Raw genomic sequence first — 27,468 nt, 5'->3', positions numbered from 1 at the left:
TTAGACAACAGAAGAGATGGGTTTACAAATACCTCTGCAAAATCTTATTGGCTTTAATTATCACATTATACAAATCCCTGCAAAATAAGAAACACCTGCATGCAGGTCCCTGCATCAGTTTCCTCGCCACTCTTCAGCAATCGTTGGGATTTGGTCAGTGTCCTTTCAGGGTTCCAGGTCCCCTCTCCTGGATTTCACTCATCCAGCACCATCTTCACATTCTGTACTGGTCAGTAAGAGAAAGCTACTCAAGAGCAGACCGTGTCCTTTCATAACTGAGAGAGGGGAATAGAAGGCGATCTCTCTGGTCAACCTCAAACCACTGACAGACGAACAAAGTCTCCCATCAGGTGACTGACTGCTTAGTCACTAGCCACCTGGGAGAGCAGGTTTCCTTGGGCAGTAACTTGTTCTTTGTCCAAGGGTGCTTCAATTTAAGCCTTTAGTTACCCTCCAGTATTAGCTCTCTGTCAGGGGCAAGAATTTCTCCTGACACTGCAGCTCAACATGGAGGCTACAGAGCCAAGGTGAAGGCACAGGACAATCAAAGTGGTCTCTAAAACAAAATGGAAGTTGTAAATGGATTTAGATACATGAAGACATACTAATCAGTCACATATGCCATTATATACATCATTTGATGTTGACACATCATAAGTTTTGAAAAACTCTTGTAACACTTCCAGGCAGAATGAGGCCATGGAACCTATCTAATGTCCCAGTCTGCAAAGACTTGTGCTTAATTTATTTTTAAAGTATTTATTTAGGAATTCTTCAGAAGTTTACAAATCCTTGCCATGTAAATATCAGAAACAAAACTATCATTACAGTTAGCTTTTGTTTAAACAGCCATTATACAGGAATATAGTAATCAGATTTTCTATTTAACAGAATGTTACCACATTACAGAATGTGCATCATAACACCTAGGTCTTTTCCAGTGATTTTATTAAATTGAGTGAAATCTCTACACACAAGTATCTCCATCAAGTGTTAATATTCAAAAATATTGCACAGGTGTGCTGGTTAATGTACTTTGTGTACTGAATAAAAGACCGTCACAAATCTAAGTATCATCTGTCCTCTGTCTATTTTGCTGGGTGTGAAATTGGTATGCTATTATTTCCATAACTACAACTGCCCATATTTTTTGAACCATTTTTCAACAGTAGGACTATTTCTCCCCGCCCTCCCACCATGAGAGCCTAACAAGTAACTTCTAGCAGATGAGCGATTAATTATCTCATTTATTTTTGTGTGACCATATCTACTAGGAAGCCAGAGGAAGATTGCCAAAGGGTCATTTGGTAATAAATATCCAGCCATTTGTGATATTTGGTTACAGATTGCATCCCAATACTCTAATGACTGGACATGTCAGTCAAATAGGTACATCTCCTCTTTCACCTCAAATTCTCCAACATTTATCTCCATTCAATCTACCTACATTTTTTAACATGACTGGTGGGAGGTACCACTGAAAATTTTCACTTCATAGAATCATAGAAGATTAGGGTTGGAAGAGACCTCAGGAGGTCATCTAGTCCAACCCCCTGCTCAAAGCAGGACCAACCCCAAATAATTATCCCAGCCAGGGCTTTGTCTTATTTCCTTCTGCTTAATTTTAAGCATGGGTGAAGTCTCAGTGAAGTTAGTGAGGCTACTCAATATCTAAAATTAAGCATATACCCAAGTCTTGCAGGACTGACACCTTAGAAGGTCTAGATCTGTTCTAAGAGACAAGGTAAGATCTGTTCTGAACAGTGCTAATAAAATCTCCTCCGTTATCACACCCAGAAACTAACTTGTTTGTAAGAACATGAAAGCAAGATGTGAACATAATCTTGTATTACGCTTAGACTGCTAAGGTCTGATCTGTGGATGTGCTGAGCACCTACAGCTCTGCTTGAGTGTTCAGCACCTTTGAAAGACAGGTCCATAGGCTATACAAGGATGTCACAACAAGACTTTTTCATGCTGTTTACAGATTTTCCTTACAATACCGTCAGCTTTTGATTGTGTTAAAGCACTAAAAGCAAATCAGATAAAAGACTCCCCTATCATGTGTTACAAAACATACGCCTAGAAACAGTAAAACTGGGATAGCTGTTTCATAATGCCCGCCTTCATTTTACAGTCAGTTTAGATCTTTTAGTTTTCCTCAGCCAGCCTGGATAATAGTGGACTCCAGTCTAACTTGGTGATCAGATATATTGTTGTATGCAGAGCCGTAAGTAGGTATTTTTATGCCTGAGGCAAGACTATAAAATTGCACCCTCCCCCAGGGCCGGCTCTTCAGCGGCAATTTGGCAGTGGGTCCCTCAGTCCCTCTCGGAGGGAAGGCCTGCCGCTGAATTGCTGCTGAAGAATGAATGAAGTGGCGGTGGTAGAGCTGCCGCCGAAGTGCCACCGATCGCGGCTTCTTTTTTTTTCCTGCTTTTTTTCTCCCCTCCACCGCTTTCTGCGCCCCTTGGCTTTGTGCACCCGAGGCAAGTGCCTCACTCGCCTTGCCCTTGTTACGGCTCTGGTTGTATGGGATCCAGGCCTACATTGCCTTAATTTGCTGAATACATTAAAGAAGGAGGTAACACTGCAGCTCTATCAGAAACTTGAAAGCTCATATGCCCAGCCAGTTGTGGCCTAATATATATAAAGCCTAAACAACCCTCCTTTACAAGTACTATCAAAAAAAAAAAAAGGCAGCATTTCAGAGAGCAATTTGACTTATACTCACCAGTCTACTCTGATATTCACTTTGAAAGGTTCCCAGTTGTCACTATCAGTACACAGTTAATATAGAATTAGAGAAATGTAGGACTGCTAGGGACCTCAAGAGATAATCTAGCCCAGCCATCTGTGCTGAGACAGGACCATTTTTACCTAGATCACCCCAACAGGTGTTTGTCGAACCTTTTCTTAAAAATCTCCAGTGACAGGGATACCACAGTCTCCCTTGGTATCCTATTCCAGTGCTTAACTATCCTTATTGCTATAAGGTTAGCTATTAAGAAAAACTTAAGTCTCCCTTGCTGCAGATTAAGCAGATGTTCTTCATGTCCTCTGAAGATAGAAGAAAAAGTAAATTGATCACCATCCTCTTTAGAAGAGCCCTTTACATCTCTGAAGATTATCAGGTCCCTCCCTTAATTTTTTTCCCCCCGCAAGACTAAGCATACCCAGTTTTTCTAACCCCTCCTCCTAAGTCAGGTTTTCTAAACCTTTTATCATTTCTGTTGCTGTCCTTTAGACTCTCTTCAATTTGTCCACATCTTTCCTAAAATGTGGTGCCCAAATCTGGAAAATACTCCAGTTGAGGACTCACCAGTGCCAAGCAGAAGAAAGCCATTACATATATTGCCTTACAAGTGACATTATTAATACACCACAGAATATTAAGCTTTTTTTGCAACTGCATCACATTTGCTTCATAGTTCAGAATTAGTTACAGTAAATAGTGTGCCATAGAAAACAAGGTTTTTTAAAAAAAAATACTGTTCAGAAAAAGGTTGTCAGTGAACTAGAAAAAAGTTCTGTCAGCTTGGTATAGCTGTACATACAGTTGGCCCAAATCTACTCCGTTACAGTCATGCAGTAGCATTAGATGGGTTTATAGTTATGATTTGTAAAAATTAATAAATTCTAGTTCTAAAATGGATGACATAATATAGGAAAAGAGCAGAATTCTCTAAAGTTTCTTCACTAGAGAAACTGTAACTGATAGTCCTTTTTTTCTGGCTCAGTCTTTCATCATCCATTTCTCTGGAAAGCCACTGGATGGGTCATCAGAACCTCTAAGTACATTGAGGAAGGTGTTACTAGTTAATTGGGTCTTCAAAAAGAAAATTATCCTGTTTTAACAGCCAAAGACCACACTTTAAGTGACTAAGCAAAAGCGTGCAGGTTCCTGGTTTGTTGCTACAATAACCCCCCTCCCCACAACTTTGGTCCCTATCCTGTGCTTTCTAAGGTCAATGAATTATGTCACTGACTCCAGTTTAGACAGCATCATTATGCATCTTGTCCAGCTACTTTGCCCCTCTATTGTATTTTTCTGTTTATAAAATGTCTATTTTGCATTCCAGATGCATCTGCAAGATAGAAACACTTGCAAACTTATAAAGTAAACCAGGACCAACAGCAAACTTTTCTTCTCCCACCTAGCCTATCAGAATTTAGGAATTTCCATCACCCCTTTAAGTCACCTACATCTGTCTCAATTCACTTGTTTCTCAAAAGCCTTATAGCTGGATTTTCACAGGTGCTGAGTATACCCATCTAGAACTGACTTTACTTAATAAATGTGGGTACTCCGGACAATCAGGTCCTGTATGACTAGATAGATAGTTATTGAGCATGCCCTGAAGATCAGCAGTGCAATGGGAGAAGCAAGTTCTAAAGTTAAAGGCTCCTAATGGAAAATGTTCTTCTGCCAGTCACAACCTTGAAACATACTGGAAGCCATTGAAGCTCATGGGACGAGAAGTGCACCACTAAGAAAGCAGGCAGATGCATTTTGCACTTCCAGAAGTTTCTGAATGGTTTTCAAGTATAGCCCCACCTAGATTACACTGAAGTAATCCTGTCCAGAGATGACTAACTCACAGGGTCCAAAAGAAAGGATCACAATCTGCTCACCACTCAGAGATAGAAAACAGCATTCTCAGCCTCTGCTTTTAACAGGACACTTAGAAACAGAGAGCTAACAAGATTCCTAGGTTGTAAACCCAAGTAACTCCTCCAATCAAGGGAATGGAAATAATCCCTGATCACTTTTTCCAGGCTATAGCCCTCCCTTTTTTTCTGGCTTGAGCTTCAGCCCACTAGGTTATAGCCACATCTCAATTTTGGCCAATGCTGGGTAAGTAGCTTACTACCTCATCCAGGTTCAATGCAGTTTTGATGCAGAGGTAGAGATGATGATATGAATATTAAAAAAAAAGACTGCTCTTTCTACTTGGCTTCTATTGACTCATACTGAAATACACAGTTGCAATACAGATACCACTGGTTATTGACTGCTCTTGATGCCGCTACATAGCACTCTCATGCACTTTTCAGTAATACATTTTGCCAGAATATACAAAATCAGCTGCATGGTGAGATACTATACTGATATGAAAGAGTACCTATGCTGTTTTCAATAGTTATTCCAAGATATGCACTGAGTCTTGAAATTTGTATTGGAAATGGGGCTTGTTAAATATAGCACATATTGCTTAACCATACTATGCTACTGTTCTTATGTTCAACTGATAATGATTTTGTAGGAGTACCACTGACTCCCAAGCACTCCCTTACAGTTGAGTGTTCCTCTGCTATGACCTACCTCAGTTTTTCCCCTTAATGAGATAACAAGGTCACTCAAACCACCCCATCAAGAAGCCAGGCACTATTTTACAGCAGTGTGTCCCTGCTTCAATAAAGCCTTCTGAAAGTAACACGTATACCCAGGTTTAAAGACTCTTATCTCAGATTCCAGATAAAAGACCCAAAAGAAAAGTCTCTAGGTTCCAGGAGCAGCTTCACATGCTATAACTTAGGCCTCACTGTCTAGAAAGCTCTGCAGTCTTTCTCCTGTTTACTCAGGCTCTCTCTGCCTAGAAAGCTTTTACCTAGCTCAGATACCCTAGACACACCCCTTCTCTGGAGCTTCTTTTCTCCTCAGGAGTTACTTAGGCAGTTAAGTACCCTCAGGTGGAGATGGACCTGCCTTGGCTCATTCCCTAAAGTGGAGTCTGTCAGATGTAGGCTGGATATCTGACTCCCTTAAAGCGCCAGCCCTGTGATGGCTTTGCATTAAAGTTCAGTAAAATATATTAACTTAATATATACCGGATAATATATTGAATGCAGTGACTATCACAGGGTGAGCTAGTCCTTTAAGGTAAAGTTCCAGCTGCATCTGGTTTTCTCCTAGGAGTCAGGACATAGAGTTGGGAGTCCAGACATCATATGTAACCAAGAGCATCATAGGTGACTGTGGGAGCGCTATATAAGAAGCAGCCCAAGCTTACTATGGAGAAAGATTTGAAGGAAATATTTGGGGAGCAGGGGTTTGCCATAGTAGGCTAGAGAGAGGGCCCAGGAGAGCTGGGGAGCATTCAGCCTGAGAAAGGCGGCAGGAAAGGCCTTAAAAGGAGGCATAATATAGAAGATGCCAAAGAAAGAAAGAAAGAAGAGGTCTAGGCAAGACACAACATTTGCAAACTCTCTGGTGTTTTGTGGATTTGTGCATCTCCTGAGAAGGGTAAAGCTCTCATTAAGGTTTGGCTGGAGGGCTAAACACAACAAATGACATTGCCAGGCCAGAAAATACTGTCTTTAGATGTCAAGTATCAGAGGGGTAGCGGTGTTAGTCTGGATCTGTAAAAGCAGCAAAGAGTCCTGTGGCACCTTATAGACTAACCCCATGCTCATGCTCCAATACGTCCGTTAGTCTATAAGGTGCCACAGGACTCTTTGCTGCTTTGTCTTTAGATGGACAGCGGAGGCTCTAGGAATCCCGCTGCCCTAAGCAGGGCGGCGCGCCGCGGGGTACGCTCTGGCGGTCGCCGGTCCCGCGGCTCCAGGGGACCTCTTGCAGACGTGCCTGCGGAGGTTCCGCTGGTCCCGCGGCTCCGGTGGAGCATCCGCTGGCATGCCTGCGGGAGGTCCACCCGAGCCGCGGGACCAGCGCACCCTCTGCAGTCATGCCTGTGGGAGGTCCAATGGTCCCGCGGCTCCAGTGGACCTCCCGCAGGCATGCCAGCGGATGCTCCACCGGAGCCGCGGGACCAGCGGAACCTCCGCAGGCACGTCTGCAAGAGGTCCCCCGGAGCCGCGGGACCGGCGACCGCCAGAGCGTACCCCGCGGCGCGCCGCCCTGCTTAGGGCAGCGGGATTCCTAGAGCCTCCGCCCCAAGTGCGCGCTTGGTGTGCTGGGGTCTGGAGCCGGCCCTGACAGTGGAAGGGAACAAGGTACAGGTTGAGGGAGGTAAACATAGTGACCTTGTTACAGTGACACTTACGTAGAGCATTGTAAAAATTAGAGCTGAGCCAATAACTGATTTTTTTTGGTTCAGGGGCTTAACTGAAAAAAATAAAAATTGATTTAATTCAAACCAAAACCAATTTTTGAAAATTTTTGTCCAATAGAAAATCTTGAAAATTTCTTGTCTTTAATCAATCTAAATATTTCGTTCAACTCAAAATTAATTTTATTTTCATTTTTTTTTGTTTCTATTTGGTTGTTTTCAGGTGTTTTTCACCTTTATGTGTATGTGTGGTTGTCTATTTTAACTGGGCAAATTTCTAAATGGAATGCCGTTTTGAAACCAAAAAAGTCAAAATGAAACATTTCCAAATGGTCATTGACTTTTTCCAATGCATTTCATTATTTTCAGCCAAAACTATTTGTGAATTTCCAAACTGTGAATAGTTCCAGATCCCTGAAAAATGCATTTTTCAGCAAAATTACTATTTGCAGAATTTTTTTCCCCAGCTCCAGTAACAATACTGCCTAGTTACCTCTAGATTAATTAAAAACAAGCAGTGAATCAGACTCTGTATTGATTGTAAAGGGTGGAAGTTGCCCATCCCTGCTCCTTGTGATCTGCATCCATCTATCCCATGCTAACCCAACCATGAGGAGGTGTTTGAAGTCCTGAATCAGAAGTGGGTGCTGTACTGGACTCCAAGTCCCTTACAGAGAGATAAGATTGCAGAGTAAAAGATAGAGAAGGCTGAGATGGATGGACAGAGGAGCACAGAGAAGGTGTGGCCTCATAATATTGCAGCCTCAATCACTTAAATGGTCCCTCATCTGCTAGGCTCAACAGGCAAAACGCCCTGTAGTGCTGCCCTTTATACTAGATATGTCATCAATATTTTATTGTTACGCAGTGTTGGCACCTTAAATGAGCACTCCACATTTCCAGGCAGCACAGAAGCTGGAACAGAGGCTCACCAGCAAAGCACTTTACAACAACCCCACAAAAAAGGACCTATAACAGGCCAGGTGCATCATTAACATAGAAGCATATCAGGATTAAAGCAGCAACGGAGGATAAATGAAATAAATTATGAACTATACACAATGGAAAAGCAATTCAAAGTAAACTTGTAGATGAGACAGACAGGTATACTACTTGTTTAAAACCAAACAAATGTAACGCAGAATGAACAGATGGAGTGAAAAGGAGAACCTTTGTGGACAAATAAATGTTGGGGGAACCCTCCTCCTCCCCCAGGAACTCCCACAAATTGTAAAATCCAGAGTCCAGTATCCATCAGGTATAATTCAAAGGGTATGAGCTACAGCAAAGCTAGAATAGAAGCAATAGGGCAGGCTAAAATAACTTCATTCCTAACCTCCAGAAGCAATGAATAAAGGATTTGGATTTTTTCCACCTTAATCCACAAAGGTATAGCTGCATCAAACCTTTGGTATTTTAATTGAGCTATTTTTTCCACAGACCTGCACCCTAAGCAGAGGTTACCTATAAATGAATGGCAATTTGCACCTTATACCACACCATTCATTCTTTTCTCTGTCTCTCACCTCCCTTTCATCTTTTCCTCAGAAAGTGGTTTTAGCCATTAATGTGTTCACTTTAGATCCAAGATACTCCACTCAACTCAAACAAGCCCAGGCATCCAAATTGCCAGTAGTCTACCTAAGAAAAAACTGAACTGATGAACTACAAGAAATTTTTATTTCATCTTGAAGAAGAAAAAAAAAAGTAGGCTCCAATTCAGAAAAGTGTTCTATTTCCATTCTTCATTTATGCAAATGGTACTTTGAATAAATAAATCTACATAATCTCCCCTCCCTGCTCAACAACATGTAGTTATACTTACCAAGAGGAAGATACAGCTTTTCTGGGACTAATGCATAAAATGTGGTGATTAATAAATAACATAACATATGAAAATCATATTGATTAAATAACTATTGTACGTCTCTGGAAAGAATAACAGAGGGACTGATGATGAGTTTCTCAGGACTGTCTTTATTCTATTAAACATTCTATTAGCTAAACTATATTTAAGGTAAGGGTCTAGCTTACACAATCATGGCCAAATCATGATCCCACTGAGATCAACAGGAATGTTTCTAATGATTCCAGTGGTAATAGAATTTGGACCTCAATAAAGAAGTGCCCAAGAAGGCCATGTATGACACATTCACCCCAGTTCAATCTATCCAAGATATATGTAAGTCGTCATGCAGGGGCTGAAAAAGGAAGAAATCAGCCCACCTATTCTATGTTGGGGAGTTATGAAGTTCCTTGCCTCTCTCCCAAGCAGCACTACTCCCTAGGCTGTGTGTCCTTTTGTCCTACTAAAGTTATGGAGGCTGCACAAGTTGCAGCACAGAGAGGATAAAATTAAAAACACTGTCAATACAAAACTGTGATTGGGAGTTGGTGATTTCTCCTGCTCCAATCATGCAGGATGGAAACTGAAGTGAGGCTCTTTTCCTCAGTTGCCCATTTGCAAGGGGTGAGGCTCCCAAGTCCCCATCACAATTGGGGCAGGGAAACTCTTTTCTTCTTTCTTCCATCCTTAATCATACCCTTAACACCGTGATCACCTGTGAAGGGAAATCTTCTGCCTCATGGGCCCTTACTCACTCTTCTCCCTATAAGAAGCTGGGAGACCACCATTTCTGGTCACAAAGGCCAAGATCCTCAAAGGTATCAGGAACCTAGTTCTTAGTGATTTCAGTGGGAATTAGGCACGAAAATACCTTTGAGAGTCTGGGCCATAGCCTCTATAAGAATCTTCAGAGGATGACACCAATGATCCAAGGAAGAACTCAACTCCCAGAGATGTAAAGACTAAGGAAACTCGGACTGAGCTCATTGCATCTCCTGATCTCATCACCATGAATCCAATCATATGAGCCTGTAATCAGATTGGGTGTTTTACAGACTTCATAAGAACATAAGAACATAAGAAAGGCCGTACCGGGTCAGACCAAAGGTCCATCTAGCCCAGTATCTGTCTACCGACAGTGGCCAATGCCAGGTGCCCCTGAGGGAGAAACCCACAGGCAATGATCAAATGATCTCTCTCCTGCCATCCATCTCCATCCTCTGACGAACAGAGGCTAGGGGACACCATTCTACCCATCCTGGCTAAGCCATTTTTTGACTTAGCCCACCATGAATTTATCAGTTTTTTAAACATTGTTATAGTCCTAGCCTTCACAACCTCCTCAGGTAAGAGAGTTCCACAAGTGACTGTGCGCTGTGAAGAGAAGAACTTCCTTTTATTTGTTTTAAACCTGCTGCCTATTAATTTCATTTGGTGACCCCTAGTTCTTGTATTATGTGAATAAGTAAATAACTTTTCCTTATCCACTTTCTCAACATCACTCATGATTTTATATACCTCTATCATGTCCCCTTAGTCTTCTCTTTTCCAAACTGAAGAGTCCTAGCCTCTTTAATCTTTCCTCATATGGGACCTTCTCTCACCCCTAATCATTTTAGTTGCTCTTTTCTGAACCTTTTCTAGTGCTAGAATATCTTTTTTGAGGGAGAGACCACATCTCTACACACAGTTCGAGATGCGGGCGGCGTACCATGGATTTATATAAGCAATAATATATTCTCAGTCTTATTCTCTATCCCCTTTTTAATGATTCCTAACATCCTGTTTGCTTTTTTGACCGCCTCTGCACACTGCATGGACATCTTCAGAGAACTATCCACGATAACTCCAAGATCTTTTTCCTGACTCGTTGTAGCTAAATTAGCCCCCATCATGTTGTATGTATAGTTGGGGTGGGGATTTTTCCAATGTGCATTACTTTACATTTATCCACATTAAATTTCATTTGCCATTTTGTTGCCCAATCACTTAGTTTTGTGAGATCTTTTTGAAGTTCTTCACAATCTGCTTTGGTCTTAACTATCTTGAGTAGTTTAGTATCATCTGCAAACTTTGCCACCTCACTGTTTACCCCTTTCTCCAGATCATTTATGAATAAATTGAATAGGATTGGTCCTAGGACTGACCCTTGGGGAACACCACTAGTTACCCCTCTCCATTCTGAGAATTTACCATTAATTCCTACCCTTTGTTCCCTTGGAGGGAAGTAGTTCGGTATTGCCAATCTCAACTGTTTAAAAATCATGAGGTTGGCTTAAAATAATGGGGTTTAAAAAAAATTGGGGGTTATTTTTTATTTACATTTTAGTCTTTGAACCTTTAGGGATCATGTTTTCAAACTTTTCTCTGCAATCATGAGGGCTAGAAACTTACATTCCTTTTAAAACAAAAGCTGAAATTCTCATGTACAGTAACTCCTCACTTAAAGTCGTCCCGGTTAACGCTTTTACATTGCTGATCAACTAGAGAACATGTTTGTTTAAAGTTGTGCAATGCTCCCTTATAACATTGTTTGGTAGCTGCCTGCTTTGTCCACTGCTTGCAGGAAGAGCAGCCCTTTGCAGCTAGCTGGTGGGGGGCTTGGAACCGGGGTGGACCAGGAGCCCCCCATCAGCTCCCCGCTCCCCTAAGTTCCCTGTGCAGCAGCTGCCCAGCAGGCTATCAATTGCTGGCAGTTCAGCTGTCGCTCACCGCACTGCCATGTGCTGCTCCTGCCCTCTGCCTTGAAGCTGCTCCCAGGAGCCTCCTGCTTGCTGTGCAGGGAAGAGGAGAAGAGGGGGGGCTAATGTCAGGGTGTCCCCCTCACCCCTATTCCCGCCCTCTGCTTACCACATCTCCATATAGAGCAGGGTGGGGACAGGACAGGGCTCAGGATGGAGAGAACTTGTTGGCTGCAGCTCTTGTCTCAACTTCCTGATTTTTTTAAAGGCAATGTACTTAGAGTGGGGTCAGCGTACTTAAAGGGGCAATATGCATCTCTCTGTCTCTCCCACACACAGGGTGTGTGTCTCTGTCTCTGTCTGCCATGCTGTCTCCCCTCCCTCCATTTGTGCTGCCTTGTAGAGTGTGAGGCTACATTAACAACAATGTGATAACTCGAGGGCTCAGCCGAGTGCTAGTTCATCATTTAGCAGTAAGGCATTCCCTGGGAAATATCCCACTCTCTTCCACCCTCTGACTCCACCACCTCAACCAAGCTTCACAATCATCATTGCTGTGTACAGTATTAAGTTGTTTGTTTAAAACGTATACTGTGTGTGTGTGTGTGTGTATATGTATATATATATATATATATATAAAATACAGTTTTTTGTCTGGTAAAAAAAAATTCTCTGAAACCTAACCCCCCCATTTACATTAATTCTTATGGGGAAATTGGATTCGCTTAACATTGTTTCACTTAAAGTTACATTTTTCAGCAACATAACTACAACGTTAAGCGAGGAGTTACTGTAGTTACACAACTCCAGGGCCTGCAGCTTTAAAAACAGTATGAAATATCCCGAGACTTGCAATAAAATCACCAGAGTTGGCAACACCAGTTTAATGTAGCCTCGGGTTGCAAACCCTCCAGGATTGTCCTGGAGTCCCTGGGAATTAAAGATTAATCTTTAATGAAAGATTATGTCATATGATGAAATCTCCTGGCATACGTCCAACCAAAACTGGCAAATCTAATGTAGCCATACGAGACTAAAATTTGGCTTAATATTGACACTTCTAACCAGTAAGTCCAATCCTCTAATAGGAAGTGGAATAGGACAGCATATTATCTAATTGTTGTACAGACTGTGGTCAGCCACATGAGATACGGCTCCACAAGCCTGCCGCTCTTCTTGTGCCCCTATGTAGCAGCTGGCCATCATCCTGTTGGAAAGCACAGGCCATGCTCACTGTTAGTGTCTGAGCAAGCACCTAGCTAGCAGTTAAAGGACAAAAAGAAACAGGGTAAGGCTATAAATTCACTTGTCTCCACACTAAACAATGGAGCTGGCCTGCCACAGTACATGCTGCCCTTTCTCCTAGGTTGATTGAGTCCAGTGTGTTCCCTGAGAGCCTCCAGGACTGATTTTGGCTGGGTCAGCCGTATTTCTTCCTGGAGGCACTAGCTGCAGTGTGACATCTCCACATCCCCTTCTCGGCTGCAAAAGCCAGAGTCTAGCCCTATAGAAGTTTAGAACTCTGAGCCCTTTTATATCAGGGCTTGAATTTGGCCCTGAATAATATGATCACAGATATTTGTAAGGTTCCCGTCATGTTGGAATCTAAGTGCTTTATGGCTTTGTCTTGCACTCACTGGGGTAGGGTAGGACATTTATTTTTCCAAGGGTCCTGGCTCACAATGACATCTGCAGAAAGGGGCTGGGGAATGATAAAGCAAAGTTCCAGTAAATCTGTGAATGGCTTCTTCATATTATTTTATTAAACAGGAATCCCCATAAATTTCATCATAGAATCAATCTTTCCATCGCATAAAATTTGACCGTGCAATCAGACCTTCCATCTAATAAAAAGAGCTAATAGCTTGTGCTCATATTTGTTTTTTCCACTTTTCCCTAAACTCTGACCACATACCAGAACGTGCTCACACAAGTTTGAAACTGAACTACATATAAGTTCCCACCTCAGTTCTTGCTCATATTTTTCTAAATCTAGGACACAGTGTAAATAACCCAGCTGTGCAAATCATTGTCTCATGAATCAGCCTCTCAGTGTTCAACGAAAAACTCAACAACCTGGCAATACTGTTAAGGCAAGTGAAGTGATTGCCTAGAGAGAAGACATCAGAGCCACCACATGCACAAACTTGTCCTTACCAGTAGGCACTGAACTTTGCCTTGCTCTAAATCAGCAGCAGAATCCACAATTATGACAAATGAATGTTACATATATAGGGTACCATAAAGTATCACTTATTTTTCACATAGCAGCCTAACTCATTTTATATTCATCCTCTTCTTCAAGCTGTTCCCTTGCCTCTGCTGTGATACACAATGGAAGTTAATAATCAAAAATTAGACCTAGGTTTTGAAATACTGTTAAAATACTGGAGGAAAAAATAGGGGTAGGTAGGATGGAAAATCAGTGACTATAAGTAATATACTCATATTGAAGATAACTGTCATAAAGAGAGACTGTAGAGAGAAAGTATGTATCTGTATTGAGATATAGGAGGAGGCTTGAATACTTTAATCTGTTACTGTGGCTGTAGCAGACAATAGATTTATTTTACCTACATTATTGAAAAAATGTTTGACTTTTTCCATACAATATATCTTCTCTCTCTGTTGCAGTCAGTGCTACATTTCAACTAACTCCTGCTGCATCCAACTTCATGTTAAAGTGATAAATCTCACTCCCTGCCAGCAGCTGCAGTGGGTAGTTCACCAAATCCAATCAGTTACCCTCTGGTTCTGTAACTGTAGAATACATTTATGGAAAGGGGAGAGCGATACAGTTATAGACATATGACATTTTATGACCTCCTCTCTTACCTACACTCTGCAAGGATTCAGCTAAGGCTCAATCACTAGCAATTTGTTCTCAGAAGCTGAAGTGAAAAAAAGTCATGACTCAACTCCACCCCATCGTGGACAGGCATTACAGCACAGAGTAAGATCTGTAAGTCAGGCCTTGTTTGGAGGCTCCTCCAATACTTAAACACAATGACAGTTACAGAGTTGTAAAAATGAAAAAAAAAATGGGGAGCTAATGGGGATGTCAGGGCTGGCAGCAATGGAGGTAATAAAGATGGCAGTGGGGAAAGGGAGGAAGAGATAGGGATGGTAGTGAGGGAGGAGAGGGGATAGGAATGGCAAAGCTGGAGGGAATGGAGATAAAGATGTCAGGAGAGAAAGGATGAGGGGAATGGGAATACTAGAAAGAGAGGGGTGGGATGATAGGGATGGCATTAGAAGAGGGGAGAGGACAGGGTGGCAAAGAAAATCATCAGGTGACGTGGATGAGGATGGCAGTAGGAAGAGGAAAGGAAGCGATGGTGACAGATGGCTGTTGGAGAGGGATGAATGGGAAGGCAGTAGGAGGGAAGTGATGATGGTGAGAGCATTGGGGGAGGCACCACTGGCAGAGGGGAAGCGGCAGTGGTGGGAAGGCATGAGGGAGGGAAGCGGGGACGGTGAAAGCAGTGGGGGAGGTGGAGGCAGTGGCAGAGGGGAAGAAGCAGTGATGGCGACGGTGGGAAGGCAGTAAAGAGGAAAGGGTAATGGTGGGAGCAGTGGGGGAGGAGGCGGCAGTGGCACAGGGGAAGGAGCGTGATGGGAAGGCAGTAGGGAGGGAATGGGGGATGGTAGGAGCAATGGGGAGTGAGGAGCAGTGGTGGGAAGGCAGTAGGGAGGGGTGGTGGGAGCAGGGGAGGAGCGGTGGGGGCAGTAGCTTGAATGTAATAGGGAGAGAAGCGAGGCTACTGGGATAAGAGAGAGGATTGGGCACTGGGAGAGAGGAGGAGGATGGGGCTGGCCGTGTGCGAGAGGAGGGGGAGAAGAGGGCCCGGGGATGATGAGGACGGCAGTACGTGAGGGGGGAGGAGAGGGAGGAGGACGATGGAATTAGCAGTGCAGGAGGAGAGGGGGGAGGAGGATGGGGCTGGCAGTGCGGGAGGGGAGGGAGGAGGAGCGGGCGCTGGGAGGGGGGAGGAGGATGGGGCAGGCAGTGCGGGGAGGAGGATGGGGCTGGCAGTGCGGGAGGGGAGGGAGGAGGAGCGGGCGCTGGGAGGGGGGAGGCGGATGGGGCAGGCAGTGCGGGAGGGGAGGGAGGAGGAGCGGGCGCTGGGAGGGAGGAGGCTGGGGCAGGCAGTGCGGGAGGAACGGAGGCTGGGAGGGGGAGGAAGAGGATGGGGCCGGCAGGGCGGGAGGGGGGAGGAGGATGGGGCTGGCCGGGGGGGAGGATGGGGCCGGGAGGGGGAGGAGGAGGAGGATGGGGCCGGCAGTGCGGAGCGGAGGCGGGACGATGGGGCCGGCAGGGCGGGAGGCGGGGAAAGCGGCCAGGGCGCTGTATGGGGAAGTCTATAGTGGTGTATGGGGAGCGGGTGGGGGAGATAGTGACTCGGACGAGCCGGCGGACGCCGTTATTACGCATGCGCCGTTCCTCTCGCTGATTCCGCCAGCATCCCGTCATGCCCCACGGGGCAGTCGAGACGTAGCCTCCCAGCCAGCTCGGACGCTAGAGCGGCAGCGCCAGGCCGACCATGTCCGAGAAGAAGCAGCCCGTGGACCTGGGGCTCCTGGAGGAGGATGACGAGTTCGAGGAGTTCCCGGCGGAAGGTGACGGCGGCGGCGGTCCGAGGCTGGCGCTAGGGCGGTGGGTGGGGAGGCCCGTGTGGCCGGGCTGCGCGAGCGGGGGGCAGGCTCGGCCCCGACCGGTCTGAGCCCGCGAGGGGTGGGGAGAGCGCTCACCTCCCCTCCCCTCCCCGGGTCGCCGGGCCCGTGGGCCGAGCCTCTCACGCGGGCTGCCCGGGCCCATGGGCACTAAGGGGGCGCCTCGAGCAGCTGGCACCTCTCGCTGGGAGCCTGCCCGCGGCTTGCCGCGCGACCGGGAGGCGCCCGATTGCAGCAAAAAAAGAAAAACCACCGCCACCTGTTATTGGCTAACTTCTTAACCGGAATAACTCTGTGAACTCGGGCTCATCTGCCTGTCATGCTTAGAGGCCGGTTTATTCTGCCAAATCCTGAACCGGTATCACAGTACTGTCTGTGCATGTTAAACTCTGAAAAACTTATCGTTGCTTATGAATATTTTAAGTTTATTAGGGAATAACGCAAGACACACCTGTCATGTATGCAGTTATATTTGGTGAAAGGCGTTCTTGAGCCTGCACTTGCATTTTCTCTAATTAGAAAGTGTGGCTATCATGGTCAATTTATATTTAATAAACTTTGTTGCTGAAGAAATTCATCAACATTCCAAATAGAGATCCTCAGGCTACAACAGAGATATGAAGAACATAGGGAAAGGGGAAAATGATATATTGGTAGTTAACTTACAGTTGTTCGGAAGAATGCCCATTTTTTCACAGAAGCAAAAAAATCGGAGTAATTCAGCAGCTCCCCTCAACCCCCACCCAGCAGGTACTTAAAGATGTAGAAGCAAGTGATGTAATGATTAGTCTTTCTCCATATTTGTAATCCAGTCTATAATACCTGCAAAGTAAATCTTCCGTTAAAAAGGTATCGTTCTCATTGCTGCGCACAAGTCAGGGCACTATAACCTTTCTTTTGTTATTTAAGTTTTTGCTACAACTTCCCCTGTATACCTGAACTAATTTGTTTCATGTTTCTGGACTTCATTAGAACTGCTTGATTTTGCCATTATGCACAAAATGATTAAGAACAAATACTAAGAAAAAATTCCTAGTTCCAGACAAACCAGATTAATAAATGTGAGGAAGGGAGTGAGGGATGTAAAATGGGATAATGTGGGAAGGTAATAAAAGGACTCAATTACAGTAGTGGATAGCAGCTTTGTCTTAAAGACTAAATGTTGACACACAAACTCTACTGCTTTTTTGATAGTTACAAAGCTAGTGAATAAAGGGAATACGTGTCCTTTCTGGATTTTACTAAAGCATTTTATATGTGCAAAGACACAGAATTATAAATAAGGAACTTTCCCTTACAGTCTGGTAAATAAAAATGTCCTGCCCTAGATTTAATCTTGAAAGTCTTCAGAATAGGGCATGATTGTCAATTTCCTTCAAGCCCTTACAAGTTTTATTGGTTAAAGGGATGGCTTGTATTAGTGAATGAAGGGAATTGCTGATGGAGTAATCAAACTGGGGTCCGCAAGGGTACTCCAAGGAGTCCAGAGGCCCTGCTGATCAACTTCTCTCCCTCCTTCCCAGTGCCTCCTGCACACTGGGAAACAGCTGTTCAGCGCCAGGCAGGAGGCTCTGGGAGGGAGGGGGAGGAGCGGGGATGGGGCGCTCTCAGGGGAGGGGGTGAAATCATGTCCAGGTCCACTAGCTTTACTGATCAACTCCTCCCTCTTCCTCCCAGTGCCTCCTGCATGCCAGGGAACAACTGTTCAGTGGCATGCAGGAGGCACTGGGTGGGAGAGGAGTGGGGATGGGGTGCACAACATGAAACAAATTAGTTCAGGTACACAGGTGGGACGGGGTGCGCTTGGGGGAGAGGACGGGGAAGAGTAGGGGCAAGGGTGGAGCAGGGGCAGGAAGAGGTGGGATGGGGTCTTGGGGGAAGGGGTGGAGTGAGGGCAGGACTAAGAGCTGAGTGGAGTGGCTTGTGGGTCCACAAATTTTTTTAAATAAAAATGGGGGCTATCGGGTTACTAAAAATTAAGAACTGCTGGTGTAGATCATGGTGGGTAGGGATGTTCACAGCATTTGCTCTTATCTTCCTTGTACTTGACATAGCTTTATGAGTTCCAGATGTATCAAATAAGCTTTGTCAAATATAGTATTTCCAGTTAGAAAGAGAAACATGTTATTGTAATTGTTGTATTAACTGGTTAGATGAACTGAGAAGATAATAGGAGGCTTGTTTAGAGAAAACATCTGGGAGGGAAAAAGAAAGGCGTCTTACTACTTGATCTTCCCCTCCCCCGTTAAGTGTGAATTAAATGACTCGGGATGGTGGGGAATCTATGCACTATAAATATTGAACCGGACAAATATGGCCACTAAAAATGAATGTTTCAGATTTTATTTCTGAAAGTCTCAAACTACACCCTCACACAGGGAGAAAACTAGGATTTGGTGGACCTTTCTGAATACTTGAGTTTTCCTGTATCTCTGCAATAACCTGAACTGACCTTCCTTGAAATCCTCTTTAACTGCCACAGTAGAAGAAGAACCAGATATCAGAACCTGGCTCTGATAAATTTGAGAAAACAATATAATGGAAAAATCAAAACATCTCAAATGTAAGAATGAGGGTGGTTATTTGGGTACCACATTGTCCTCCTTAGATTATGGTAATATACCTATAAACCAAATGAGGGTGAAATCCTCTTACTGAATGTGGATATACTATTTGTTAAACATCCTAAGTTATAAGAAATTCTGAAAATGTTTCATACAGGACATTAGTATTTTTATCAAAAAAGTAACTGCAGACTCTCCTTCAGTTTGTGATTGAAGTTTGATGTAGATGTTAACTACATTTTAAAAATCATTCTTAATATATTGTCTGCTGATTAAGCACTAAAGGCTTCTTGATGTAGCTTGCAAAAAAACCCCAAAACCACCCCAACCTATAAAGCAGTCATTAAACCTTCCAGTAAGATATTGGTGTTGAGATATCATAAAGAATGTTCAGAACTACTATCTGAGTATTTTCTTTTTATTGCTTAATCAAAAATAATTGGATAAATATTTGTTTGAGATAATTTTAGTAAAAGTTTTTATAAACTGTGAATCTTCCAAGTTATACTACTTCTCTGTGCAGCAATACATGTTAGAGTTCTGTTATGTCTGATGCAGGGAAATTAGGTAATGAAAACTTGTGTTAAATCATAACAAAAATTACATTACACAAGCATTCTTTACTTCTTTAATTCCTATTTCATCTCAGTTTCAAGAAATAATTATACCAAAATTTTAGGTATCTGAAACAGATGTTTTTTATCTTTATGGAGTGTTTCATTTCAAGTTTAGTATGATATGATGTATGGTATAATATGAATTGGTCACTTTTGACTTCTGTGATCCTTTTCAGTGGTATAAAATCATATGGCTTTTGGTATTGTAGAGCTGAGTACAAAAACCTATTTTGTCTTCATTTTTGAAGTGTAGAACACATGACGCAGTGATCAGAATATTAAAATACTTTTCTAAGACTCCCATCACGACTAGTTTGTCAAAATAGACTTTGTAACTTTAGTTTATAGTAATAATACTTAATGGTAGTCGACTCTCAAAAACATTTTTGATACTTCCAAATCCCAGATAATGCTATATCATTTTTTACTTTTATCCAGTCACAGGCATATAATGTAACTGGAATAATAACTTCAGTACACAAGCTTAGTATATAGTGTCAACATACAAATAGTTTAAAGTCTTGTAGCTACAGGAATAAGAGCATAATTTAGGCTTTTTTTATCACTTTCATCTGTTTTTCACCCACTTTAATGTGGAAGACATCTTAGCCCCGCTTCTTGAAGCATGATGCGGGTTTTCATGAGTAAAGAAGTGTCAGTCTGCCTGACAACGATCCTTTTATGGTTGAACCTCTCAGAGCCATTGTGCCTGATTGTATCATCTCAAATCATTTGAGACTCTTGTCACCAATTAATATAATGCCTGAATTCTGGGTCAGTTTTTACCCTACAAAAGCACATTTTTATTTGTTATGGAATGCATATGTCTTTGAAATATAAATACAGTAAATGAAATAGTTGTTATAATACTATTTTATAGTCTTTGTAAGAATATTAAATTTGAATGTTAAATTCACTGTGTGTAAATAAAAATTAAATTTATTGTAAGTAGTGCTGAATTAAGCCCCTTTCCTCCCTTGTAACTCAGTTTCATTGTTTGTGAATTGAATGTGATTATCCTAGTGAAAAAGACAGTAGATTAATTAGTTATTTCTTTTGCATTATTATTATTAGTAGTAGTAGTAGTAGTATTACCATAGCCCCTAGGAACCCTATCAATGGACCAGGACTGCATTGTGCAAGGCACTATACAAATACAGTATAAACCCTCAAGGGGTTTGTGTCTCCTCTTCCCATCCCGTTTTTTCTTTCTCTAATTTCTGCAGGGTCTCCAGCCCAGCCCTTCCACATATAAAGTATGCATTCTATAGATTGTGAAGCTAAATCTTAGTCGCTTATCTTTGGCATCAAATTATTTACACGTGTGACTGGCTAGGAATGGATACTTCTATTTCTGCAGTTCTCAAATTTTTCCATACTGTGACCACATTACAATAGGAAAAAGTTTCAGGACCTCCCTTTTCCCTATACACATAAAGAGAGGAAGGGTGATTGCAACCCACCTGGATCTGTTTGTGACCCTCCCACAGTCAGTTTCCTTTTGTTATTGACTTATATGTACAATGCTATTCTGGTGGTTGCTGGAAAGCTTTGGTTTTTCTGGGTTGGTTAGAAAGCTGATTGTAAATTACAGTGGGACGCAACACATTCAAAACCGTTTGTGGGTTGGGGAGGAGCACTGCAATGTTCTCAATTTTAATATTTTTAAAACGAATATTGCCAGGTAATCTTATAAATCTGTACCATGGGCGTGAAATATGAAAAATATATTCCCTACCATGAGCCTTTTTGGTGCTTCAGGAGAACTTGCTTCACATGCAGTGCTTTGCTACTTTTCTGCATTAATAAGAGGACCAAAACCAGTTTCCAAGTGCAAGACTAGGTGACACTTCTGCCTATCATCAATGTTGCAATACTGAGCAAAGGTTGCAATTTACTTTTCTGGTTATCTTTACTTCTGCAGCTGTAGAATAATGCAAAACTTTGCCTATATGAAAAATAGAACTGGTAGCTTTAAAGGTGAGGGGAAGGATTAAAAATAATGTGAAGCTACTTATTGTATAACTATAGTTGCATACCCTTCTTGTTTTAGTTTCAGATTTTTTACTACATAAGTTACTTGTAATTTCACTATTTTGTATAAGAAGAAATGGAAGGTCTAAATGGATTGAGTAAAGGAGTTTTTTTTGAGTTTTCTTGGCAATAAAAGCACTCAGCATTTAAAGTTAATATTTTCATGCAACCCTGAGGAATTGCAGACTTTCTAAAAGTCTTTAGACATATTAATGGAAACCAGGTAACATGTTACCTTCTATATTTGTGCTATATTGTTACAGATCTTCTATGAGTGATCTTTTTTTTAATTAATATCCACATTATGGACAATCCTGGAATCCAGAACATTAATCTTATAGTACAACATAAAAGATTTAGACTTTGTCTGTTTTCTGTCCTTAGACTGGGCTGGTTTAGATGAAGATGAAGATGCACATGTCTGGGAAGACAATTGGGATGATGACAATGTAGAAGATGACTTCTCCAATCAGTTAAGGTAATCTTGGAGTTTAATTTACAGTTAGAAGTTGAACAGAAATCTTTCAGTCTGTAGTTTTTAGTTGGGTGGAATCTGTGACTTTAAAAAAAAAGTTCAGTTTAAAAAAAATAATTTTTGAAAGAAAAACCTGAGTAAATCTCTACTTAATTGCCCCAGAGAGTTTTTTAAAAGCAGCATTTGCTGTCATAACTCAACAAGCCTTACTACTGGTGACCAGCCTCTGTACTTTAGTGTCAATGCTATAAACACTGAAATAACCCTCAGTTACCTCTCAGTGTGTTTGTTGATTAGAGTGCGGTAGGAAACAGCTTTCTCATCCTGTAAAATTTTACAGGATTTCAAAAACTTTCCATTCTGAATTGAGAAACCTTTCTAGACAAAAGACTTGTCAATACTGAGATGTTCCCACAAAAAGTTTCCTTGTAATGAGGAGTTGTCTTCCGCAAAGTGCCATTAAGTGAAGCAATTCCTGGCCAGTTCTACTGGCAGTCATAGACTTTATGACAGGGGAGGAAATTACCGAAGTAAATTTTTAAAATATAAAAATATCTATGGGCAGGAGCTGAGCACTTCTAATCCAGTTGTTTAACCCTCCTTTCTGTAGGTCACTTAGTTTCAGTTAATCTTTTACTGATGCCTAACTATAATTTAGTTATAATTATATATATAATTTATGGGGGGAGGGATAGCTCAGTGGTTTGAGCATTGGCCTGCTAAACTCAGGGTTGTGAGTTCAATCCTTGAGGAGGCCACTTAGGGATCTGGGGCAAAAACTGGTCCTGCTAGTGAAGGCAGGGGGCTGGACTTGATGACCTTTCAAGGTCCCTTCCAGTTCTAGGAGATTGGTATATCTCCTTTTATTACCTAATTTGAGTTTGAATCATCAATACAAACTTGTGCTTTGTCACTAATCCCTCCATACATTGTACACATAACCAAATATCTGTAATGTAGCCTGATTTGAAACAGTTACTGGACTGACTCCCTGGTTTTTAGACACAAAGTTAAGGTGACCCTCAGGTAGTGGGTTTCAATGTAAATCCTGTTTGTGTAATTGCTTATTGTCAAGTTGAAAAGTAGTTTCAAGTTAATTGCAGGTCTTAAATATATTACCACTCTAAAGACTGTGTATGTCAACAGTATTACAGGAATTCTCAAAGTGTGGCAGAAAATTCTGTATGAGAAGGTTCAATACATGACACTTTGGACTGTGAACACTACACCTTAATTACATCTTTTAGTAAAGTATTCATAATCTGTCTTCATCTCTGTATTTAAATTAAAGACTCCAGTCTGAGGTTGGAACAGCATTCCTCTACCACAATCCACTGACTATCCCTGTTATGTTTAAGCCATCCTGAAATACAGCTGACTTGAGTGTCCTAAAAATAAATCTTATATTTTAGTAATGAAAATCCATCCTTGCTCCTGGTTTGGGTCAACAAAGATTGATCGATTCATTCTGTGTATTCAGATAACCTTATCTAAACTATCACAATTATTCATCAGTCAAAACAAGCTGGGTGGAAGTCATGCCTGTGTAAGAACTGCAGAATCAGAACTTTTGTGTTCATTTGGGCTCTGATTCAAAGTATAAACACACACCTAATTTTAAGCATGTATAATCCTATTGAAGTCAGTGGGACTACGTACAAGATTAAGGACCTTTTATATATTAAGAATCAAAGATGCTATACTGATGAGTGCAGTGTCAAAACTCGTTAAGTTTTTGCTTTGCAAAAATAATTTTAGCTTTGTTCCTAGATGGTTGGCCTTCTTTTAAAATAAATAAATAAAAATATGCACCAGTAACAGAGTTAATTGTGCATAAGGAAGTCTGGTGAAGTTACCCACGTGAAACCTATATACTGCATTATCATTTCTAATGAAGTTTTATTGACTTAAAAATGGGTGAAAGAAAGCACCTCCCTGATTTAATCAATAAGGAGTGAGGACCATAATTGAACAAGCCTTTGAATTTTTATCTGGGGTTCATATCCATGTTGAAAAGAGTGACTAAGCTGAAATCTAGAAGGAATGTAAAGCAAGTGAGGCCAAATGTGAATTACTACACTTTTTATTTGTCCTTTTGTATCAAAAGTGACAGTAGCGTATTAGTATTGTTTTCTTACCATATAATATTTAGGTTCTTGATTAACATTTGTCATGGTTTAAAGAGCTTTGCAAATATCTGACAGTATTTTATTGTGCCTCAGTCATACTTCTGGTTCTTATTTTTATACAGAGCTGAATTAGAAAAACATGGATACAAGATGGAGACCTCATAGTTTTCAGTGAAGATGGAATAATCTAAAATTGAACTGTAGATTGAATTGTTGAAAAAAGAAGACAGGCTGGGACATGAGATGATACATTCAATCCATTATCAGTTTGCATTGATTTATTTTGGTTTTGTATAAATAATAAAAATTTTAATCTAAACCCTTTTATATATCCAGTATTTTTTTAGCCTCTGTTTTATTGATGAGATATCTAAAAAAAAAATAAAAATCAATCCTTGTGATTTGTGCAGCTGTGTTCATGGTTTCTTATATGATGATGCTGATAATCTTTAAATAGCTGAAGCCTATCCCATTAAAATCAATCGGAACAAAATAAGCATCAGTAAGAACAGAATTGAAAAATAGCAGACCCTTTGTCTTGGGTGGATATAGACAAGATGCAAATGCAAGACGGAAATGCATTTAAAATTTCTGTTATATTCCAACAAAATGTGACTAAAATATATGAAAGCAATGTGTGTAGGCAGGGGGAATGAATACAGGATTAACAAATATTAATCTGTTAAAATATTTTAAGATTAATTTAAAAACATGTAATTTTTCTTTAGTTAATATGCTGGTGAGAGCTAGTTTGATAGCCCTGAAAGATAAAGGCCTCTCTAATCTAGAGGTAAGAACAATACAGAAAACCGAAGTGCACACTCCTCCAGCCGTGTTAGAGAGAGGACTTTTCTAGAGATCTTGTGAAGCAGTGACTTTGAACATGATCCCAAATCCTTGTGGATAATCAACTGAACATGAACTCCCAGTGTGATACAGTAGCCAAAAGGGAGAATGTGGTCCTTGAATGCATAAATTGGGGAATCTTGAGTAGTAGTGAAGTTATTTTACCTCTTTATTGGTCACTAGTGTGACCTGCTGCTAGAATACTGTGTCTAGTTCTGGTACAACAATTAAGAAGGATGTTGATAAATTGGAGAGGTTTCAGAAAAGAGTTATGAAAATGATTAAAGGATTAGAAAACCTGCCTATAGTAATAGACTCAAGAAGCTCAATCTATTTAGTTTAACGAAGAAAGTAAAATGGTGTCTTGATCACAGTCTATAAGTAGCTACATTGGAAGCAAATATTTGATATTGGCCTCTTCAGTGTAGCAGACAAAGGTTTAGCATGATCCAGTGTTAAACAAGGTTTGGAGATGTCAGCCTGCTTAGTACCATGGCGCAAACACCATTAAAACTCTGTTTAACCTTTTATTAAAGATGCAGAAAAGGAGGAAAAAACATTTTAAAATCTAAAGTATAAAATAAGGCCTTCATTTTAACAACATTCCTTGTTCCCTTTCCCTTTCCCTGGAGAGTTTTAAGAAGGAAAAGAGCCCTCATTTGACAGTCCCTTAGTTGAGACGAGCTGGAGCTGTTGTGGCTGATGTTACAGTCCAATTTCATCTCAGGTGGTGATTGGGATTCAGTAGGAGGTGGTGGAGGTGGCCATGTCATCTGGGTCCTGCTCTGGTCAGTATATCTATCAGGATTACCAAGGTCCAGATCCCAGGAAACAGTGGGGGTGGCAGCCATGATGGTGAAGCTCACTTCAGTAGCCTCCATCTGTTCTTCTGTCCTTCCCTCCCCTCTTCCCCCCCCCTCCCCCCCGCAAAGTCTCTCTTTAAGGACCCAAAAAGGGAATGATGGGTGGAATAGCCCATCCCCTTGTTATTTTGTCTACCAATTAGGCCCACCAATTCTGTTTCATTAGTTTCTGGTTCTCATTTTCTGTTTTTACGAAGAATGATTTCCACATAGTCCTTGAATGACAGCAGCATGGCTTTTTGTCTGGATTAATTTAGTCTCCCTGTCTGGTTCTCTTGCACCTGTCTATAACATTAATTATTGAAAACAACTTGACCTATTTTCCATTAACATTTGTTACTGTAACTTACTGTAATGTATGAACTTTCACACACTTTTTACAATTCAGCTCACCATCAGGGTAAATTTGTAGGCCCAATTATTACAACAGAGATTAGGGGAAGGGGAGGGGAGACAGATCTGATGAGGAGTGTCCAGAGGGAGAACCAGGACTGGCAGGGAAAAAAGACTGGGATGATGAGCATGGGGGAGGACACAGAGTGGATGAGGAGCCCAGGGCGATTGAGATTGGGAGTCTGGGTGTGTGTGCATGTGAATGGAGGCCAGGGTGAGGGAGATAGAGACAGGAGAGGAGGAACTTGGCCTGGCTGGGCAAGAAAACTGGGAGCAACGGCTTGGGAATTAGGGGAGTGTAACTGGTGATAGCTGGGCAAGGAGACGGAGTCGTTGAGGTGACTGGGACTGGTTTGGTGAGTGCAAGGGGGAGAGGCTGGGAACAACAAGAACTGAGATGAGAAACCTGAGGAGTGGAGACTGGGGCAGGCTAGGTGAGGAGAATGGGACTGGGACAAGGAGCCAGGAGCGTTGATGATCCAGGACTGGACCAGGACAGATTGGAGGGTTCTGGGCAGAATCAATCAAGCTTGGGATGGACTGGGCAGAAGTCTGTGCCCAATAAAGAACATCCCTTCAGTCTCCCCATTTCTTGGCTGTCAGCAAATATCTGTGAAACCCATTGACAATGTGTGTGCCTCATCCCTGTCTAGTACAGGTTCACATAGAGGATAACCTACTAATGTTATGTTACTCCATTAGCTCAAGCAGCAGAGGTCTCTTTGATGGTTTCCAAGTTTCCAACCCTACTTGATGAATTATGTGGCTGTCAATATGATGCCACATGATGGAATTGTGCATTTTCAGTTTGCTTTTTCAAAAAAAAACTAGATAATTACACACAAACCAACCTGTAAAAAAATTAAGATTGCAAAGTCAAACACTCAAAAGTTAAAAAATGCCAAAATTATAGTTTATGTGCAACTTTAATTCGACCCCCTTGTATACATGCATTATGATACAGTCTTTAATTGCATATTGAACTATTTTCCCCCCACAAAATCCCTGTCGTCTTCAGTGAACGGGGTGGATCTGCTCCAGGGATACATCAGGGTTGTGTCATGAAGCAGACCATTGCCTGGAGGACCTCTGCTTTACTTACTGCAGCGGTTGGAAGGTACACAGTGAATGAGGCAGGGGATTGCAGGAAGACAATGGATGGTTTTAGGGTTAATGCAGTTGAATGCTATCCTGGATAATTGGTTTATATCCCTGCCTTTGCTACAGAGTTTCTATGCAATGCTAGGTAAGCTACTTAAACCAAACTTTTCACAGGTGGTCACTAATTGGATGTGCCTCATTTTCTGCCTATCTGCCTTGAGACCCTGAGGTC

At 41.9% G+C, this 27,468-nt stretch overlaps 1 protein-coding gene across 1 annotated transcript; it reads left to right on the top strand.

Annotated features, from left to right (window-relative positions):
* The first annotated feature begins 15,966 nt into the window (after nucleotides 1-15,966).
* SEM1 (SEM1 26S proteasome complex subunit) lies at nucleotides 15,967-24,245 on the top strand. The gene is made up of 3 exons (XM_039527676.1): nucleotides 15,967-16,160; nucleotides 21,814-21,907; nucleotides 24,156-24,245. Exons 1-3 carry the CDS (start codon nucleotides 16,085-16,087, stop codon nucleotides 24,196-24,198), a joined length of 213 nt encoding a protein of 70 aa, XP_039383610.1. The 5' UTR covers nucleotides 15,967-16,084; the 3' UTR covers nucleotides 24,199-24,245.
* Nucleotides 24,246-27,468: the final 3,223 nt, after the last annotated feature.

Source organism: Mauremys reevesii, linkage group 2 (assembly GCF_016161935.1).
Source record: "Mauremys reevesii isolate NIE-2019 linkage group 2, ASM1616193v1, whole genome shotgun sequence".
NCBI classification, from domain to species: Eukaryota; Metazoa; Chordata; order Testudines; family Geoemydidae; genus Mauremys; species Mauremys reevesii.
Note: the sequence above shows the minus strand (reverse complement) of the source record. Positions and strands in the feature narration are given on the sequence as shown.

Excerpts from the sequence above, each read along its gene's own strand:
- SEM1 (XM_039527676.1), top strand. The coding sequence starts at position 16,085 with ATGTCCGAGAAGAAGCAGCCCGTGGACCTGGGGCTCCTGGAGGAGGAT. Across the intron at positions 16,161-21,813 it reads CGAGGAGTTCCCGGCGGAAG|ACTGGGCTGGTTTAGATGAA; the intron begins GTGACGGCGGCG and ends TTCTGTCCTTAG. Across the intron at positions 21,908-24,155 it reads GACTTCTCCAATCAGTTAAG|AGCTGAATTAGAAAAACATG; the intron begins GTAATCTTGGAG and ends ATTTTTATACAG.